Consider the following 20,890-nt stretch of genomic DNA (forward strand, 5'->3'; position numbering starts at 1 on the left):
CAGGCGTGTGCAAACACAGATACGCAGAGAGAAATTGGAAAAAATAAGTTTAGAACGCCAAGTAAACAAGTATTATACACAGAACTAATCATTTTGCATCTCTCCCAAATGTACTTGTAAAGTCATGCCACGGTGTTAAGCTGCTATTTTTCTCGGCCCATTTATGTTCGCTAACAGATGCTCCATACGGCATTTGCGCTCTGGAGAAGGACGAGGGCACCTTCGGCGTTCCGCCGTTCCAGAAGAAGTACTTCTACAACCAGATAACCCAGCAGTGCGAGGCTTTCGACTACCAAGGAAACGGCGAAGAGAATGCTAGGGCCAACCGATTCGACGACCAGTATGAGTGCCAAGTTAAGTGCGGTAAGCTGAGCGCGCAAACATTTCGCCAGGGCCGTGTAAGCGACACGTCGCAAGCACTTTTGCAGCGTTCGTGTAGACGATGCCTCGCACGCGAAACAGATAACTGCCGGCCGCATATCTCACTATGCATAGTAGCGTGTATTGTACGATATATACATGACGTATATGCTGTCTTCATCGCGTATAGCTTATGTGAACTAGCCTTCACCCCACCTATAGTCCACTTCAGAAGTTCACTTTCAGTTCTATGCAAACTACAGTCATTCTGAGCCAACAAGGCCGCACACGCATCCAGGACTGCGTTCGTGCCTCGTCAGCTACGTGCCATTATCGCGGAGTTGCTCAGAGGCGACCAATTGTGCTTGCGTATAGAAGTACAAATATGCCGCTAGCTTCAATGTAGCAATATCGAAAGAGCTAAGAGATAAATGCATTGTGGGGTAGGTTCTTGATATCGATCACTTGTTGGAGACGTTTATTTGTTAGCAGAGTAGGGAACTTCTTGGAACGTTGTACTTTCATAGCAATTGCCTGTGTTGGCAATTTGATTGGTTTGAACAGCGCTAAAAATCAGTCTCAAGATCAAAGGTCGATGAACTATCAGCAATGTATTCCATCCATTGCGATAACTTCATAAATTCTTAACTGGATGACGCTTGGTGGCTCATTTCTTTTACAATGCACGCAAAATTACTGATACCGTGCGATACTGCTTCTTGGAATGTGTCATTTAAGTGACATATTCCATTAGCTTCCTCATTAGGCTAAACGCAGCTTGAAATCAACTTTCTCTGAAAAACATGGCACAGACTAATTCTCTCGTAATGTATCCAATTGATTCCTAATGAAATTCACATTATTTGAATGACTCGATGCCTATTAAGGGAGCTAGTTCACAGCAAGTTGTCAACAATGACCCAAAAAAAAGGAAGCCTCATCGTGGAGAAACGTTTCTGTGAGGAAAAAATATTCTTTACTCAAGTCAAGAACTGTTTTTATTGGCAGAATTCATAAAGCTCATTCTATAACCAGGCGTGAGGAGATCGAGGCTTAGATGAAGGCTTGGTAAATGAAAAATTGCAATGTTCGGATGGCCAGATTTATCGACAGGATCAGAACCAGGAAGCGGGTGCGGCCGAAATTTCATTTCAGAAGCATATAGCGGTGGCTAGCCTTATGCGAACATTTAACATTATCAAACATATTCCAAATAATATGCTGCTCGATATTCGCGTAGGTTGGAATTTCCCTATGCGGGATTTTCGAAGTATTTTAAATGAACGGATAATAATTTGAAAACACGTACAATCGTCAATTTTGGTTTCGGAGAGTAAGTCGCGTTGCCATTAACCTAAATGACACACAACCAAGACTACTCATAAGCGAAGCATTCGTTTATAGTGGCCGATCGATATTTTTTTTAAACCTGTCGGGGTATTCGAATCGGTATGCGGCACGACGCCGCATTCTTTATAAAACTAATGCATAGCGCAGACCGACATTTCTAACGCCTCATGGCGTCTCGCTCAATATTTCGGGACACAGCGCCCGCGCGCGCGATGTCGGAAATGATGGCCTGCCTACCACTCTACCCGTCGTCTCCTTCGTTGGCGATGTGGCTTAGGTGGTTTCTACGCTTCGCTAGAGCCGCACCACCGTTGCGAATAGGTCTGCGTCGACGGGCACCTAACTTTTGAGCGCCGAAAACCGGCAAAGCAGCCCTATTTAGGCCTAACAAGCAATGTTTCAAACATCACGTACAGCGCGCACATAGACAGGGACAAAAAGAACGACGAAGAAAAGCGCTTACTTCGAAACTGCTTTGTATTTTCAGTAACACGCATATATATATATATATATATATATATATATATATATATATATATATATATATATACCGAGACAACAAGGCAAAAGCGCCCCCCCCCCCCCCCCCCCGAACCATAAAACCGACATGAGTATGCATTCAAAATTCAAAGAAACCAAGACCGCCGCCTTAAGATGAACGAGAGCGCATGCGTGACCTCAAAAAAAAAAAAAAGTATCATTACCTGTTAATGTAATTGACGGCTTACTAACCGAGTCACCTTCAGCGATCGCTGCTGCTTCAATGATAAGTCTAGTGCATTCATTAGGATGCCTAGTTTCGATAGTGTTTTTTTTTTTTTTTCAGAAGGCGGGATACAGCCGCATTGTGCGCAATGGAACCTAGAAACCCTTCCTGCCCTTCGCACACTTCATTGCTATGTTCTTGCAACCTAACATTGAGACAACGATTAACATTGAGACCTTACGGCCCTATATAAGACCGACCGCATTTCAGGGGTATCTTTTACACAACGCCTTTTGAATAAACTGTATACTTTTTTCTGTGATTAATACTGCAAGTCCTACGTCCCTTAGCAACAGGATTAGTTTTAACACAAAGCTGGGAAAGTTTTTTTGGAGTTGAGAAAACAACATCGATACATACTTTTTGTCCTATTTTTTTTAAGTTTGTGGGAGATCCCATGAACGTACGGTACAACAGCAGTTCTGTTTCTTCTATCTTACACCTGAGGCTCAAAGCTGTGAGGTTAAGCGATTAACTTACCACACTGTAAAAAATCGTCCGTTGTTTTTACGGGAATTTGACCGTCAGTTTTGGCTGCCAACTTGTTCCCGTAAAAATTACGGATCTCAGTTATTCTTAGTCACGGGCCTTGCTTGTGAAATTCACACCTTTCCCGTAAAAATAACGCAGACCTGTAATTTTTTACGGGTACCGTCAGTAAAATTTACAGGTCCTCCTGAAAATCACTCGTCAGTTGTTTTACTTTGCTATTAAATACCACCGTTACGGGATCAATTCCGCGGGCGAAAATGAAGCGAGACATTGCACAACTGCATCTTTACTTTCAATATTGAACATACTGTCCCTTAAAAACAATATATTTGCGTACTGTACTTTTAATCGCTTGTTTCACGCAGTCTGACTGTTCCAAATCTGAATGTTCTAGTCAGGGTAGTCGGGATGCGGAACTCTTTCTTTCCTGCAACAAAATATATCGCACTTGCTTACTGAAGCTGAAATAGGCTGCAACACAACTAAGCACCAATGCAGTGCAAATACCGTATCAGAGAAATATGCAATATACTGAGACAGCTGCCAGTAATTTGCAGGTAATTAGGGGCACCACAATCCTGGCCACTATATTGTAGCGATGCCTTATTCTTTGCTATTCTTATAATCCACCACAAACGGCTGTCTGATCCTATTGATAATGAGGGCACACCATCGCTCTGACCACTGGCCAAGCACGAAAAGCCATAAAAAGTACAGAATCGGAAAAGGCATCGCTACAAAATGTCAGCGCTGTCAACGGAACAAATAGAAACAAAGTAAGCAAGCAGCTTAACTTATTGTAATGGCCAGCTCACTTTTTGAAACACCACTGATACAGAATGAAAACTTTACACTCGAAAACATCCAGTGATGTTTTATAATGAACAACAAATATTTCAAAACACTTTATTGCACTTTACGCAGCTTTAAAATAATTTCTTGTGTAGATGACTTGGTAAAAGGGAACCATTTCTGTAGTTCGCATTGCAGGTTCTGGGCTGCTTGGAAGATGAAAAAGTATCCCTGCGTGTGGTCAACTAGTTCATGCTGTGGGGCAAAGTAAAAAGAATGACTCAGTGGGCTTTCAAATGCTATAAAGAGGTGCTTACATAGAATGTGAGTGCTCTTTAAAAGAGTGGTTTGCATTTTATGATAGGTAGAATCACTTATAACATATTTTCAAAGTTAGCACAAAACAGAGAAGGCAGGTATATGGGGCAGACTTACCTAGATGTTCCATTCACACTCAGTAATGCGCTGCACCAAGGCAAGAACTTTCTAGCTGACCGTCACATTTCATTTTTTGCCCTTCCTTCCACGGTCTGGGTTTATACCAAAAAATGCCCTAAATGCCCCCCCCCCCCCCCCCAATAAAGAGAAGGCAGGCATAATTGCAATAAAGCCTATACATAACGGCATTAAAGAAATAATTCGGATAATCGAATTTTTTTGAATGCCACAGCTCACGCTGATTTCAAACATGGCATACAAATAATGATTTTTTTAAAGAACAGCAGCCTACGAAAGGATTCAAAGTTGGACAAGTTGTTTCATGAGCAAGTTGAATAGGAAACAGCGCAAAAAAAAAAAAAAAAATCTAGTAACCGACAAAGCCTGCTGTGTACTTCTCGTCTTGTACCCGATTTTCCTGCACCGCTTCTCCAGCTAACACCCAGGAGATGTGACTTGACTTTTATCATACAGGTGCATTGGTGTAAAGTGCACGTGGGAGGTCTGACTGACTTTCATCATAGAAAAAAGCCACAGATGGGTTTTGATTTTAGATGCAACAAATCTCTTTTATTCTTGTGAACACATTTTACCTAAGGATATTTTAGATCTGCCTATTACCTTGGGGGCTTGCAAACTGAATATAAATCTCGCTGCTATAAATATGGGAGCAGCATGACCTTCCGATTAACTCCAATAATTGATGGTAGCTCGCAGCAGGAACCGGAACGCATTACTTTTGTGTAATTTGAAACTTAGGCCTCAACATTTTTCAGCTTTACAGACGTGTACTGTGAAGCTGAAAAAAAGTGAACTAAGCTTCAAATAGTCCAGTGTTATTTTTGATTTCACAGCAATGTCTGCTGGTTCCTGCCGCCAACTACCGTCAATTTCTTGTTCAAGCTAGGACACTGAACTTATAATATCCACAGCACTATTAAAGGTGCTTGTATACAGTTTCTTCCTCTTAAGGCCAGTAAAATATATGCTATTAATGCGCATGATGCAAAACAAATACAAGCATAAACAGAAAATAAAATATACCTTTGTATGAATTCAAGTGTGCATGACGCCTTCTCTGCATAACAAATGTGGAAGCAGAAGTAAGCTAAAAATTAAATTATGGGGTTTTACATGCCAAAACCACTTTCTGATTATGAGGCACGCCGTAGTGGAGGACTCCGGAAATTTTGACCACCTGGGGTTCTTTAACGTGCACCTAAATCTAAGTACACGGGTGTTTTCGCAATTCGCCGCCATCGAAATGCGGCCGCCGTGGCCGGGATTTGATCCCGCGACCTCGTGCTCAGCAGCCCAACACCACAGCCACTGCAGCAACCACGGCGGGTCAGAAGTAAGCTGGAAACAGCATGCAGAATGCTTGCTTGAACGTCTTTGCTGCTGCCACAACATGGCCATCAACAAGCAACAGGTACTCTTCAGGCATCCAGATGTCATCACCTAAACAAAATGAAAAGAGTACTTGTCACTTTTACATGATAGGGCTCACTGCTGCAACAACTGTTCTGTACCAGTCGTATGCAAAGTATGTGCATTCCAAAAGTTACGTTCTAAGGCACTTTCTAATTTTCACTGAGTGTCGTGTGCCACTTGTTCCTAAACCAACAGTTCTTTAGCTTTCTTTCAACCACAAAATAGTGTTGCAGGAAAAAAACTATAAATGCCTTTTGAAAACTATTTTGGGAAAAGTTATGAAGAGTATTTAAATAAATAGAAGTGAAACTATAGGCATCCTCAAACAAAGAGAGCGTGTACCATGTGCATACCCATTCAAATACATAAATTTTCGAGAAACTTGACCCGATTTTTTTAACCATTCCTGTATATCTGTGCTTTTAAACTTGACTATGACTCATTTGCATACAGTTAGCAATTTACAAGCCATTGCTATACAGTTACTTGTGAAGACTGCTGGCGCATAAAAAATGCAGATACTGGCTCTCTGGTAGCATACTGAATAACAGAAAGCAACCAGAAAATGAACTGAATATTAAGGATATGTCCATGTAGTTGGCAGACTGCGTAACCCATGGAACTGCTACATAAAATATATGGAAGAACATTAAAACTGCGATTCTGGAAAAAAAATTTGCATATTGCAAAGGCAACAGGCTCAGTGATCAAATGTATGCTCTTTCACTTGTTTTCAGTCAAATTAACTATATAGCATGCTCATACTTCCCTACATGGTGCGTACGAAGATCACAGTTTAAAGGGAATAATAGCACATATTGGGTGCATTTTGTTGCTGAACTGTCCTGAGAAAACCGAGTACTAAATCTTAATTTTCGCTGTTGAGTAGTAAGCTCTGTCGTTAACATAATGAGACACTAACATACTGGCAGCATAGTATATTCACAGGAAGTCATTAGTTATATTTTTAATCAATGGTTTCATGGCTTATGTGGAAATTCTAGAAATGGTGCCAGTGAATGTTTATTGCAAGTCAATATTTGTAAAATTCAAGAGAGAGCATGTGGTTTAAAACACTTGTCCTGAAATATCAGCATCAAGTATACCAACATTCCATATTGGTTTGTAAACCCTTGCATATGGAGGTCTCAGTTGTAGAACCATATGGAATGCTAATGTACTTGGCACCTACATTTCCAGCCAAATATTACGAACTAGGTGCTTGCGTTAGATATTTCCAAAAATGCGCCAGCCTGAAAGAATAACTAGCCCCGATTCTCCTATCACTATACTTGGTGTAAAACAGAGAAATAAAGTTACATATTTTAGTTTATTACACCGTCTTAACGTTCATTTCGCATTGACTTCTTTTCTCAATAACTAGACTGTAAACGCGAAATTTTAATGGTCTGGCATTCCGTAAATAAAAGAGGCCTCTACAACGATGCAATCACTACTGCCTGCTTTCTGTAGTATGGCAGTGTAATACGACAGCCCATAACTGCAAGTGCCTGATGTAACTCCTTAAGGTAAGTCATCAAAACACTCTGGGCTATACGGCTGCTACATTACTTCTTTAAGTACTTATCCTATAAAAATTGAAGCTTTTTGGCCCCATTTACAGTCAACAAAATGCCAAATATACTTTGAATGCACGTACCTGCTGCGATTATGCAGGGAGAAAGCGATGTGTCCGGGCACCTTTCTATCGCCTGCAAAGAGACAAAATGGATGCGATATATGTAGCACCCATGGGATGGAGTCAGGACTTCCACTGAGCTGGCCACCACACATTAATGTTGAGGGCAAACATACTTCTTTACTCTGAATGAGTCCATCTCGCTCTTCTTCAAACCATGCCATGGTCAGCAACACAATGAGAAGGAATTCAGCTTCTTCCTGCGTTGAACAAGGCGCTTCTCTCCATGCACGCATGATGTTTGGTTTGCCATGTTTTTCCTTGTCGAAGAAGCCTAGGATCACCCTCTTCTTGTTTCGGAGTGAATGATCCAATGTTTCCGTGACATTTACACCAAAAAGTTCGACGTGAGTCTCGAGCCCGCAGGGCATAAACAAAAATGGCCAAGCTCTCTTCAGCTCCGTAATAGAAGTGCCCAGCTTGATGCCGAATTGTTGAAGCCGGTGGGTTGATGCCATTAGCACCTGTACGTCTTCAGTGTACGAAGAGTCAGCCTTAAACATGGTTTGTAGTGCTTCCTGCTCCCTTCGCATTTCCGCATCGTCCTTTGTCGACGTTTCTTGTTCTGGGTATAGTACGCAACTTGACCGCTTTTCGCACACCGCATATCACGAACTTTTGCTTCATACACATCCTCCCTGTTTACATTTTCAACCCGGCACACGAGTTGGTTAAGCAAAGAGTCATAGCCAGTTCCAATTACAGTGCTATCAAATACATCTTTGAAAGAAGAAGGGTGCAGTTCGACGACCTTCCTGGCAACAACGGCAAGGTGTTTCCGTAGAGGTTTTAGGCAGACCTTCTTGACACTATGTATGATTACTCGAACCATCTTCCTACGGTTTCTTGGTGTCGGACGCTTACTTTTCTGCAAAGCCTCCAGCAGGGTTTTTGGCATGCTGTCCCAAGGTATGTCGAACGATTCTACCCAGTTGGAATTCAGGAAAGGATAGCCTTGTTTCATTTGTTCCAGCCCGCCATGTGCCCTCGACGGTGTTGCAGGTTCACTTTCGTCTGTTTCAGTTTGATCCACAGTGCCTGTGAAAAGAATAAAAGAGAATAAAACTGAAGTATAACTTCATTATAATTTATTCGAGTTGAGAGTGAAATTGCAAAAGATAGGTAAGGCCTTGAAATACCAAACTGTTTAGAAAGATTTATTGTTAAGAAAGTAAAATGAACATCGGAACAACACAGATGATGATACAAACTGTAGCGATGGGCTGCAGATTAATAGACCAACTAAGTTTCTTCAACGTGTATCCATATATTGCGGACACGAACATTTTTGTATTGCGCCTGCATCAGATTGAGTCCTCGCAGTCGGGAACCAAGCCTGCAAACTCCGGATTAATAGTAGAACGCCACAGCTCCTGCTACATCGCAGAAGCTCATTAATTTTATGGGCACTTTATGATCTCAGTGCACAATGTTCTGTAAAAGCCTGTATTTTCAGCCAACAAAAACCCTTGTTCGCACGAACATGCAATTGCGAGTATTACGCATACATTTTCTTCATTCACCGCATGAATAAAGAGACGGTTCACTACTGTAGGTATTTGTAGATATTGTACAATTGAACTGCATGCATACCCTAAGCCAGCCTATTAAACTCGCCTTCAATTTTTCTGATATTTCAGGACCACGTTTTCGATGCAGAAATACACAACATTTATTTGACTTACTTTTACTTTTGAAGTAGGTGATGAGCTTCCGTGCTTGTATAGGTTTCATCACGTCACATAAGTCTTGTTCAGTCAGCCAACAGAGGTCACCACACGACTCTACACCGAGGTCCAGCAGCTTGCTCATGACATTCTGTAGAATTTCAGCACTCAAGTTCGGAAGAGCATTCACCACTTGCAATCATGTGCTTCAACACGATGATCTTCTGTGCGCGGATATCATAAGCAGGAAGTGGGGAGTAGTCAGCAAGGTCACTTATGGGTAATGCACTGCAAGTGTTTGTCTCTCGCAGCACATAGTAATGAAGATGCGGCAAAAAGTTGGCTTGAAACACCTTGACAGCAACAAACACGCTAGCCCGGTTTTTCACGACAAATAGGCAGATTTCCACGAAGCATAGCTCTTTGTATAAATTCAATGCTACAAAATCACCAACAGTGTAGTCCGTGCCCTTCCACACAACTGTGGAAGGACACGGTGTCAAAAAAGGATCTACGGGACTCACGACTGTGGCTCTACTGCCTGCACGTGCGGCCTTATTGCGCCTCCCCCTGAGCACCACGGCGCCTGCGCTGCCTGGCTTGAAGGGGGTATAAAAGGAACCACTGAGGCACTCGGTCCACTTGTGAGCAGCAGTCGCTGGAATTAGGACATCCTTTGAAAATCTTTCTGCCTTTCCACTGCAGGTTGGTTTTTTTTTTACGATATTTCTTCCCATTTTGTGCTTCTGCCTGCGGCTGCTGCTCACTAGTGTTTCTTTGGTTATTGCCTGTGCTATATAACATGCCTTCAAATGCTGAACTGGCTAAAAAAATTGAGCAACTTGAATCACTCCTTAATAACAAACTTGACAACCTTGTTGATGAACTTGCTTCTAAAATTACAAAACAGCTTGATGACCAGGGTCTTGCTAACCTTACATCTCTGGCTGAGAGTGTGCGTCACATGAGTGACCAGTATGACAAAATGCAGACTACCGTCAGTGAATTGCTAAATTCAAACAAAGATTTGAGGGCCGAAAATGAAGCGCTCGCCAGGAGGATTGCAGCAATGGAACAATACAGCCGGCTAAATAACATTGAAATCAAAGGCATCCCTTGTACACAGGGGGAAGACTGCGCTGTCATTTTGAACACAATTGCAGAAGTTGTTGAATGCCCCATTGCATCGACAGACATAGACGCAGTTCACCGTGTCGCCAGCAAGACTCCAGAAAAAAGCATTATCGCCCGTTTTTGTTCGCGTGACAAGAAAAACGAGTTCCTTCGGAAAGCTCGAAAAGCACGTTTGCATACGTCTCTGATAGGTCTGACAGGTAGCAAGGATAGCGCTATTTACGTCAACCAACATCTGACCATTGACAACAAACGACTATTCAGCAAAGCGCTGGCCCTCAAAAAAGAAATGAAATGGCGTTACCTGTGGACTGAGAATTGCCATATCAAGGCGCGCAAGACTGATGACAGCAGGGTCTTCAGAATAAGTGCCGAGTCAGATCTGCGCATCTTCACATAGATATCAATTCGCAACATTTGTCATTTTCATAATCTGTTCTTGACAACATTTCCTCAATGGCATTGTTCTCAACAACGGAATCAAAATCGTTGCTCGCTGGTTCTAACTACTCATTACTACACTTCAATGCGCGAATTTTATGCAAAAACCAAGATAGCATTACTGCCTTTATTGATTCGCTTGGACATTCCTTTTCATTTTTGTGCATATCCGAAACTTGGCTTGACTCTTCTGATGGTAATTTATATGGTTTTCGGTCGTTCCATTCCGAATACTGTCACCGCAGTTCGGATCGGCATGGTGGTTCGGCTATCTTCATATCATCGAAAATCAAGTACGAACGTAGGCTTGACCTATGTTTAAACGTATCTAAATGTGAATCAGTGTGGATCGAAACTAACCTATCGTCTACTAGTAATCGCAATGGTCTAATCATTGGTTGCATTTATCGCTCCCCATCTTCATCTATTCCTGATTTCTTACACAACCTTTCCACAATTCTTCATAAAGTTTCAGTTGAAAATAAACAGATTTTAATAGTTGGTGACATTAACATCAACTTACTGGATACTGATAATAGTTTAGTAATATCATATAGCAATTGTTTTGTTGGATTCGGGCTTGAGTGTTTAATTACTTCTCCTACTAGATTTTCCGCTTCTGGAAATATTACACTTGATCACGCTTTAAGCAATCTCACACCATCTCCAAGTGCGGGTGTCATTGACATGTCTATCACAGATCATCTTCCCATTTTCGTTACCTTTGCTACAGAAAAACCTTATTATGACACTAATTACTTTACATCCAGGTTCGACCGGGATAACTTTGTTAATACAATAAATAGTACCAACTGGTCATCAATTGGTAATCTATGTGATCCTGAAGAGGCACTCGAAAAATTCTGCTCATTATTTTTGAAGGCTGCGCACGCTAGCACTACAACTGTCAAATGCAAAAAAAAAGTTTAAATTCCCACGTAATCCCTGGATAACTAAAGGTTTGTTAACGAGCATGCGTAAAAAAGATAATCTTTACAGGAAGACTAAAAGACAGCCGTTCAATGTGAATTTAGCGCATCGCTATAAACACTACAATACCATGTTGAACAACCTACTCAAAAAATCAAAACGGCTTTATTACGAGAAAGAATTCTGCAAAGCTAAAAATAATCCTAAGAAACAATGGCAACTTTTCAACGACTTTTTGAATGTTCCCCAGGCTAGTAGAACCATTGATAAAATAACTTATAAACATGACACTTGCACTGCATCGTCTTGCATAGCTAACTCGTTCAGTGATTACTTCCATGAAGTGTACAGTAATTGCCCGATAGCCTCTTCCTATCCATGTAACCGTTGCAATCACACATTCTTTTTCCCGTCACAGCCGATGAGGTCTGTTCTGCTATATTAAATCTAAAAAACACTTGCCCAGGTGTAGATAATGTCTCTGCCTATCAATTAAAACTTGTTGCCCCTTGCATTGCGGAAACACTTAAGCAGCATAATTAATCTAATTTTTAAATGCGGTACCTTTCCAAGTTCGCTTAAGAAGGCAAAAGTAATTCCTGTCTTTAAAAAAGGTGATAAATATCTTGTGTCTAATTATCGCCCAATCTCCATTTTGTCCTCCATTAGTAAGCTTATCGAGAAATTATTTCTGAAACGTGTAAACAGTTACCTAACAAAGTTTAAGTTGTTGAAATCTTGTCAATTCGGTTTCCGTCCTGGCAGTTCGACGAGCTTAGCTCTTATTGCCTTAACCGATTACATAAGGTGTTCTATTGACAGTGGTAAATTTGATGGCTCAGTATTTTTAGATTTTACTAAAGCTTTTGACACTGTGAATCATACCATTTTATTTGCCAAACTAGAATCTTTAGGTATAACAGGTCCAGCTTTAACTTTTCTTAAAGATTACTTACATGACCGTGAGCAAACAGTCTGTGTAAGGGGCGCTTATTCCGAGTCGAAAGTTGTTAATCAAGGGGTACCACAGGGCTCAATACAGGGACCCTTGTTATTTTGCATTTATATTAACGACTTACCCGATGTTCTTGACCTTTCTAATGCCATTTTATATGCTGATGATACCACTATTTCCATGTCTGATAACTCATTAGCAACCTTACTCCTTAAGCTGAACAATGAACTAGCAAAAGTTGTTGAATGGTGTCGTTTAAATCATTTAATTTTAAACCCTCTCAAAACTCAGTTCATGTTATTTAAAACAAAGCAGAAGATCGTGCCGTTTTTCCCCCGAGTAACTCTCGACAGTCACCTTATTTCTGCAGCGGACTGTGTTTTGTTCCTTGGCATAAAATTAGATCCTCACTTGAAATTTACTAATCATATTGCGTTTATTAAACAGAAAACAGCTTTCGGCATAAGAGCTCTCATAAAATCACGTGCATTCTTTTCAGAACACGCATTATTATCTTTATACTTTGCGTTCATTCACAGTCATATCACCTATGGTATTGCTTGCTGGGGAAATACGTATAACTGCCACCTCTCGTCTATTCAACACATACAGAACCAGGCTATTCGCATTATCACCAACAGTTCCTTTAACTCAACTGCTCTCCCGCTACTCCAGGCAAACTTTATACTACCTGTATCTGGCTTGTTTAAGTATCATCTAAGCGTTTTCTTTATTAAGTTACTTAACAAACAGCTTCCTTACGAATTTGTGGCCTACAAATTACTCACTAATACCAACCACACTAGGTTTGCGCATAATTACAACTTCTTATTACCTAAATGTAACACTAACTATGGGAAAATGGCATCCTCGTTTTCAGCTTTAAAAATATGGAATGACCTACCCCATTCACTTAAACTAACGTCATCTTTGAATATATTCAAACATGAGTTAAGATGCTTTATTTCTTATTGTAAATAGTTTCATGTCCTATAATATGTTCTCTGTATAATTATGCTTTTTGATATATGTACTTTTTCGTTTGTTGTCTCTTACTAATGTATTGCATTACGCGCATTCATTTGTTTTCCTTGTACTCTTTTATATTTGCTGCTTTAACCTACGTTTTGTATACATCTTTCTTTTTTTCTTTTTAGAACAGAGGGTCCCGTTGCAGTCATTGACTTTGGGACCCTCGTCTGCATACTATTTGTCGTTTACTTATTGTTTTTGGAATGATGAATAAAACTGAAACTGAAAACTGACCGACATGCTACAGAAGTACCAGGCTCCAGGTTGAACTGAGCAAGGCAAGCCTGAACATTGGCACTATATTCTCCAGCACAAAACGGTATAGCAGATTTGAAAGAGATATCTGGTCCAAAATATGCTTCACTATACAAGAATGCTTGCAACAGTTGGTGTTTCTCTGCAAGGGTTTTAGCAACTGCCTTAAAATTCTTTGAGGATCAAACACAATTTTTGAAGAAGGAGTGCTTACTCTCAAATCTGAGGGTCCACACATTTATCAAGGGCCCAAAATGAATCTGCATGCTTGCATAGTGAAGCATGTAGTGGTGCTTTGGCTTCAAAGGCTCCGAAGGAAACAGTTCCCATCTGTCCTCCAAGTACTCCTGAATAACCATACACAAGTATGCTGATTGCCCTTCTGTGATTACAGGTGCACACACGTCTACTATTTTCCTCAAGTTCAATTACAATCTCCACACTGGATCATTGCCGTGTTGAATCTTATGGCCAATCATGGCAGGCAGTAGACGAAACAAGACCCATGCTCTTACAGCTTCACCACCTAACTTATTGCTCCGTGCGTTCACTTCACAGGGTTTACTGTGTGCATCTGCTCCTTTGTACTTGAAATTCATTATACAGTCGTTGAGGTACTGAAAAGTAAGCCAGCGTTTGTTTTCAGCAAAGTACTTTAGAAACAGCAACATGTCATAAGCAACTACGCCTTCAAAAAGATCGTGACCAATACAGGGTGGAAGGCCTGGGTTACAAACATGGAAGTGGTCTAGCTTGTTAAAAATACTAGCACACTTCACACCTTCGAATGGCAACCCAATGTTCTCAGCCTGAGAAACAGCTTGGTTATAGTTAGCTGGTGTTCTTTTCTCCCCAGTTAATTAAGGCTTGTGTTGAAATTCTAGACATGTGATTAGGCAGTAGCGGCAGAAGTAGACAAGCTAAAGTTTTCTTGAAAGCCGCCAATGAAGTGCGATCCCACATTGTCACCCAGTATTGCTATTACTGTTCCTTTGACACGACTGTCATCGTGGTGAATTCCATCCTTTTCCAGTGCTACAAGATCGTTCAGCAGCAGTCCAAAAATTTTCTCCTGACCAAACTGCTTGAGATCGGATTCCAGACACAAAAGCGCTAACTGAATGTGATCTCTGCTTGATCGATTGTGAATACTGAAGTTGGCGAGGGTATAGTACACCCCCTACAAGCTTGTGTTTTTTTCGGGCAGAGCCAAGTGGGTTGGCCACCTCGAAGGCATCCTGATACAGCACGAATTGAACATTTTCAGAGGTGAGAAATTTGTTAGACTTGCAAATTAATCCATCAGTTATATCCGCCAGCTCCCCTCCAACTCCTGGAGGCTGCGGGTCGTACAAACACTGTGCTACTTCTTTGCTGGTCAATAGCTTTGCTAAAGTCTCCAAGATCGGAATGTACTGAAAACTTCTCTCCCTCCGGTATTTGTCACGACCAAGCCTGACATTTTTGGGTGCAACATATGCAAGTTTTTCTTTAAAGTATGATTTTCGCTTATACTCAGTGCTAAATAATGAACATGGTGCCTTGAAGATATTTTCTGTGTCAACTTCGCTCGCAATTTGTGACGCATCCCTCCTAGCCATTTTCTTTTGCTAGTGTTCGCGCAACTTTAACAAGGTAACTTGCCGATTTATATTGTGAACACGGAGGATGCTCTCAGCGATTACTTGCACTGTGCTAGAAGGCACCATCAGCTTCGCTTCAAGCTTAAGATAAAAAAGAGCGAGTTCATGCTCAGCACATTGAGTTTGGCTCATTGCTAGGCCCTGCAGTCTTCATTAATTCTCCAGTATCGTGAACGGAAGTAGCACCCTCGGGGCCTTCACTTTCATTAGGAGGAACCAAGGAAACTTGTTCATTGGTCTTCGCTTTGCTACCATGATTCCTTGATGAGTGACATGATAACGAAGACGTTGTCTGGAATAAATTCCCGCATCTTCTGAAGGGGCACTGAACAGCAACTCCCGACCTTAAATGTTGATATAAATGTTTCAATAAGGTAGCTCTGTTCTGAAAATCTTTTACGCAACCCGCTGCACTACAAAGAAAAAGGAAATCATCCCGGAGCTCGAAGCCAGGTCTGCACAATGGTGACTTGCTTGGATGCTTCCGGAGAATGTGACATCTCAGCGCGGCGTACGTCATAAATTGGTGAGAACAACAAACATGTACAGAAGGAATTGTTCGAGAACAGAAGCTTTCTTCGCCAAAATGACGACAATATCCCACAAGTGTCCCCGACTTAAACTCACAATTATTGCATGAACACATAGTGCTGCTTAGCTAGAGTAAAGATGAAATGAACGCGAACGCGACAATAGTAACACGAACACACGGATTACGCAATCATTCAATGTAATAAATCTACGACTCATGGATAAGACCGTTCTTAGCAAATAGATTCAAACGATGCCTTTTCTTCTGTGTCAGCTGAAATCCTTCAATTTATGTTCGTGCGCATATTTTCACGCTCCCGTTTCAGTATATCATAACCTTGCTCTTACAAAAAAATAGTTCAAATTTTCAGCACTGTATTTAGGTCAGTATGACAAGGACACCTGCACCATGTCTCTGCAGCACGCGCGAAATACACACGAAAGCAACCAAACACGAGAAAATGAAATCGAATTAATTTACAATTTCACTTTCCGAACAAAACACAGCATACAGAGAATACACGCCGCCTTGCAACCACTGCGCTAACATCAATGAAATGCATCGGCGAGCAACCTAAGCGCGGAAAAACACGATAAAGTTATTTGCGTGCGTCGCCAAAATCAACCTGTTTTACAATGAGACATGGCTCCAAATGCGTCGCACACAGTCCGTGGCATGCGAGCACACCAAAGAGAGAACGTCCAGAGTAAAATCAACCTGTTTTACAACGAGACATGGCTGCAAATGCGTCGCACACAGTCCGTGGCATGCGAGCACACCAAAGAGAGAACGTCCAGAGTTCCTGCGGTGAAGGGCGGAGAAGAGAAACATAGTTGAGGAAGCCGCAACGTGAACCACCTCGACTTCCCCAATGGCGCTGCCACCCCCGCTGCCGCCGCCGCGTCGCGATCTGCGGACAAGGCCACAACGCTCACAACAAACAAAGGCGGCAGCGGGCGCACGAAAGCATACAAAAGTGACGAAGAGCACTGCATCACGTGTAGTGCTCAGACTGGATAGCGAACAATTCGCAACATCACTACCACGTTCGCACGTCAATGAATGTGCCAAACCCGTTTAAATCAAAAGCGGGAGAAAGCAAACATGGCGAAGCCGAAGAGTGGCGCGGAAGCGTTGCGCAGGCGACACCGCGGACTTGGCAAGCTCAACCGCTAGCTCAACATTCAAACTAGATCGTATACGCTTCGCAGAACACCAATGACCCGTGCATAATCACTCGACCTACCCGCACTTACAAGGCGACCAACCGTTCTTTGTGTGCACTTATACGATTTCCACTTGGTTCAAGAGCCGCAGCGCCGGGACGGCCGAAGTTGCTGTAATGTGTGTCTTGCCTTCTACAGCGCGCGCTAATGCCTTAGCGCATGCGCGTTTCGCGCGCCGCGAGCGGCCGGCGCGTCAATGAGCATCCGCGCAGCTCGTCTTTCTTATCTCTAACTCCTCTCTCTTGGTCCCTCTCCAGGCTCTCGAAGCTTTTTAACGGCGGTGGCGCTGCTTTCTAACTTACGGTATAGATTTGGCATATTTTACGGCATATCTGCCGTAAGAAAACGCAATTTTTTACAGTGTACGCAAGTTCTCTGAGTCTGAGACAAGAAGGTCGCTAGGGTACCCTGCCGCCCTCAAGCTAGCAATCTGTGAACTAAAACTAGGTTCTATCAAATGATAACAGGATTTTGTTAGTGCGGTATGCAAGCAAGCATACACGACACCTCTCTTAACCAGTTTTAAATGGGCAGATGCATAGGATAATAGAGGCTTATTACCTCGCGGCTCATACATCCAGCATACATGTTGCCAGGTAATAGATAAATTCAAGTCTAAAAAGCTGAGTGACCCATTCGCCTGAAGCTCATGTGTGAATGTGAGTGGATATAAGCATTCTTCAAACAGATCCAACGTGTGACGAACAGAGGCTGCCACACAGCTGTGGTCACAGTTAAACAGAATTAAAAAATCATACACATAACGAAAGGTTTTTTCGATTTCTTTATTGCCCAGCCGTGACAAGACGTTCCTGTCTAGGTTATGATCCCTTCCTGGTCAAAGGATCTTTCGACGTTATACTCTTCCTTTCTCAACTTTCTGACGTCCCCTTTAAGGCTAGGTCCATAGATATAGAAGACTTCCTTTATTGTGTTCCGCATCAGGCGCTCTTGGCTGTTATCGAAGAAGGCATTAGTAGTTTTGGTGCTCTTGTGTTCCAAAATGAATGTGGTGTGTCCGTTTCACACTTTATAAATTTGCTTCAACTTTACCTTCCCTCAACTTTCGCCGAATGGCGTGGGAATGTTTTCTTTCAAAAAAGCGGGATTGGTATAGGGTCTTGTATCGCTACCTTGTTGAGCGAGTTATTTTTGGCTTACCTAGACAGGAACGTCTTCTCCCGGCTGGGCAATACAGAAATCGAAAAAGCCTTTCGCTATGGTTATGATTTTTTAATTCTGTTTAACTCTGAGGACAGCTGTGTGGCGGCCTCTGTTCGTCACACGTTGGATCTGTTTGAAGAATGCTTATCTCCACTCACATTCGCACATGAGCTTCAGGCAAATGGGTCACTCAGGTTCCGAGATTTGAATTTATCTTTTACCCGGCAACATGTATGCTGGATGTATGAGCCGCGAGGTAATAAGCCTATATTATCCTATGCATCTGCCCATTCAAAACTGGTTAAGAGGGGTGTCGTTCATGCTTGCTTGAATAATATGCACTAACAAAATCCTGTTATCATTTGATAGAACCTAGTTTCAGTTCGCAGATTGCTCGCTTGAGGGTGGCAGTTTACCCTAGCAACCTTCTTGTCTCAGACTCAGAGAACTTGCGCAGTAAGTGAAGCACTGAACCTCACGGCCTTGAGCCTCAAGTACAGGATAGAAGAAGCAAAACTGCTGTTATCCCGTGCGTTCATGGGACCTCCCACAAACTTAAAAAAACAGGACAAAGAGCAGGTATCGACATTGTTTTCTCTGCTCCAAAAAACCATGCCCAACTTTGCGCCAGGACTAATCCTGTTGCTAAGGAACGTAGGACTTGCAGTATTAATCATAGAAAAAAGTATACAGTTTGTTGAAAAGGTGTTGTGTACAAGATACCCCTGAAATGCGGTCAATATTATATTGGGCACACAGGTACGTGTCTCAATGTTAGGTTGCAAGAACATAGCAATAAAGTGCGCAAAGGGCAGGAAGGGTTTTTAGGTGTCCATTACGCACGATGCGGCTGTATCCCGCTTTATGAAAAAAAAAAAAGAACGCTATCTTAGCTAGGCATCCCAATGAATGCACTAGACTTATCATTGAAGCAGCAGCGATCGCTGAAGGTTACTCGGTTAGTAAGCCGTCATTTGCATTAACAGGTAAAGAACTGTTTTTTTAGGTTGCACATGCGCTCTCGTTCATCTTAAGGAGGCGGTCTTGGTTTCTTTGAATTCTAAATACATACTCATGTCGCTGTTATGCTTTATAGGGGGGGGGAGGCTTTTGTTTTGGTTTCTCGGTATATATACGTGTTACTCAAATTAAAGATCAGTTTGAAGTCAGCGCTTGTGTTCGTCGTTCTTTTGGTTCCTGTCTATGCATGCACTGTAAGCGACGTTTGAAACAACGGAATACCGACTAGCCCGTACCCAAACCCTGCTTCAGTAACAACCAAGGCCGCGCGGTCGTGATTTTCGCCGATGGCCTGAGTGGTGGTGGGCAGCAACGCGCCCCGTGAGGTTTGACGCTTATCGATGCTTGTTCATCGGTGATCTAGTATTAGATCACGCGGCCAGTGAGGGCTGTAGAAGCCCCGCTCGTGTTTGCGGGAGACGTCCGGACAGCGAGCGCGCCGGTACTATAGGTTCGTCTGGACGATTACTCCACGGAATGGCCGGGTTAGGCTTGCGTAGGAATGCAGACAGCCACCGAGCTGAACTCAAGGCAGCAAAGTCAAACAAACTGCCAGCCTCACGCAGTCAACGCCACGTTTCACGCCATGGCGACGATGCGCGATGGGCGAACGCGAAACGCTCCCGTGGCCTCGACGATCGCTAAATTTTAACTTGGCTTAAGCACAACACCTACCGAAAGTCGGTATATGGATTTTCTGTACTGCTGGCGCTGAAAAAAAATGTTGAGCTTCGGTTTTTTCCATAAAGTATACTCCTATAACAGCCTTAACAAGAAGAAGTAATTACAAATACGAAAATACTCTATTTTGTGCTTGGAAAGCACTTGCGTTTTCTTTTTTTATGCAAGTGAACTTCGGACTTTTTTAATGAAAGTTTTATTTCAATCCCACATCTATTTGAACTATTCGCTTCGAAAGTGTTCGACTATATGAATTTTCGCTTCGAAGCAATAAGTTGATACCTGATAGCACAAAAAAAAAGAAACAGAAGAGAGATCGGGCAGGAAAGAAACATCGCATGCAAGCAGGGACTGTCAATTTAGCAGAGGCTGTCAGAATTTCGCAGCTTGAAAGATTAAGCCGAACGACCACGGGGAGAGCTATCCTCGAAATGGTAGGCCTGCAAACAGATAGGGGACTACGAGGCAAGACAAACATCCCGCTGGACTGCCGAGAAAATATAATCATTCCCCCCCTCCCTCGTAACATGCATCCCATATTCAACACGGAGAGGAGGGAAAAAAGAGCAGAAGCACTAATCAAACGCTTTGATTCAATGGACAGCAAGTCGGTTGCGTACGTGGACGCGGCAAGTGGCAAGTCGGGTGCGGCTGTCGCCTCGGTGGTCGACGGCCGAGGTGCCCCCGTATCGGCCGCCACCATAGAAGCCGCAACTCGGAAACGGCTGAAGAAGTTGCGATAGCGCTCGCTTGCGTGGGAACGGAAGCAAATTTCATAATTAGCGATAGCAAAACGGCTATCTGGAATTTTGGAAAGGGCAGAATCCCGCCGGAAGCGGCAAGGGTTCTGGCCAGTAGACGGCTGAACAGAAAAATTAG

The 20,890-nt window shown here is 42.5% G+C and overlaps 2 protein-coding genes across 8 annotated transcripts in view; one reads left to right on the top strand and one right to left on the bottom strand.

The window, feature by feature from the left end:
- The window catches only part of LOC129386651 (doenitin-1-like), a 133,531-nt gene that overhangs the window by 44,022 nt on the left and 68,619 nt on the right, over window positions 1-20,890 (top strand). For all 7 annotated transcript variants that reach the window (XR_011893434.1, XR_011893435.1, XR_011893432.1 and 4 more), the window contains one exon: window positions 178-363. Coding sequence is in view for 2 of the 7 variants with exons in the window: in XM_072287280.1 (XP_072143381.1) it covers window positions 178-363 (186 nt within the window). In the remaining 5 variants the exon portion in view is untranslated. The remainder of the gene's footprint in view (window positions 1-177; window positions 364-20,890) is intronic.
- Window positions 4,196-7,834, bottom strand: LOC126538271 (uncharacterized). The gene is given in 5 exon segments (XM_055073882.2): window positions 4,196-4,313; window positions 5,243-5,306; window positions 5,549-5,659; window positions 7,293-7,411; window positions 7,488-7,834. Coding segments are annotated over 5 exon segments (759 nt in total).

Source organism: Dermacentor andersoni, chromosome 3, assembly GCF_023375885.2.
Source record: "Dermacentor andersoni chromosome 3, qqDerAnde1_hic_scaffold, whole genome shotgun sequence".
NCBI lineage: Eukaryota > Metazoa > Arthropoda > Arachnida > Ixodida > Ixodidae > Dermacentor > Dermacentor andersoni.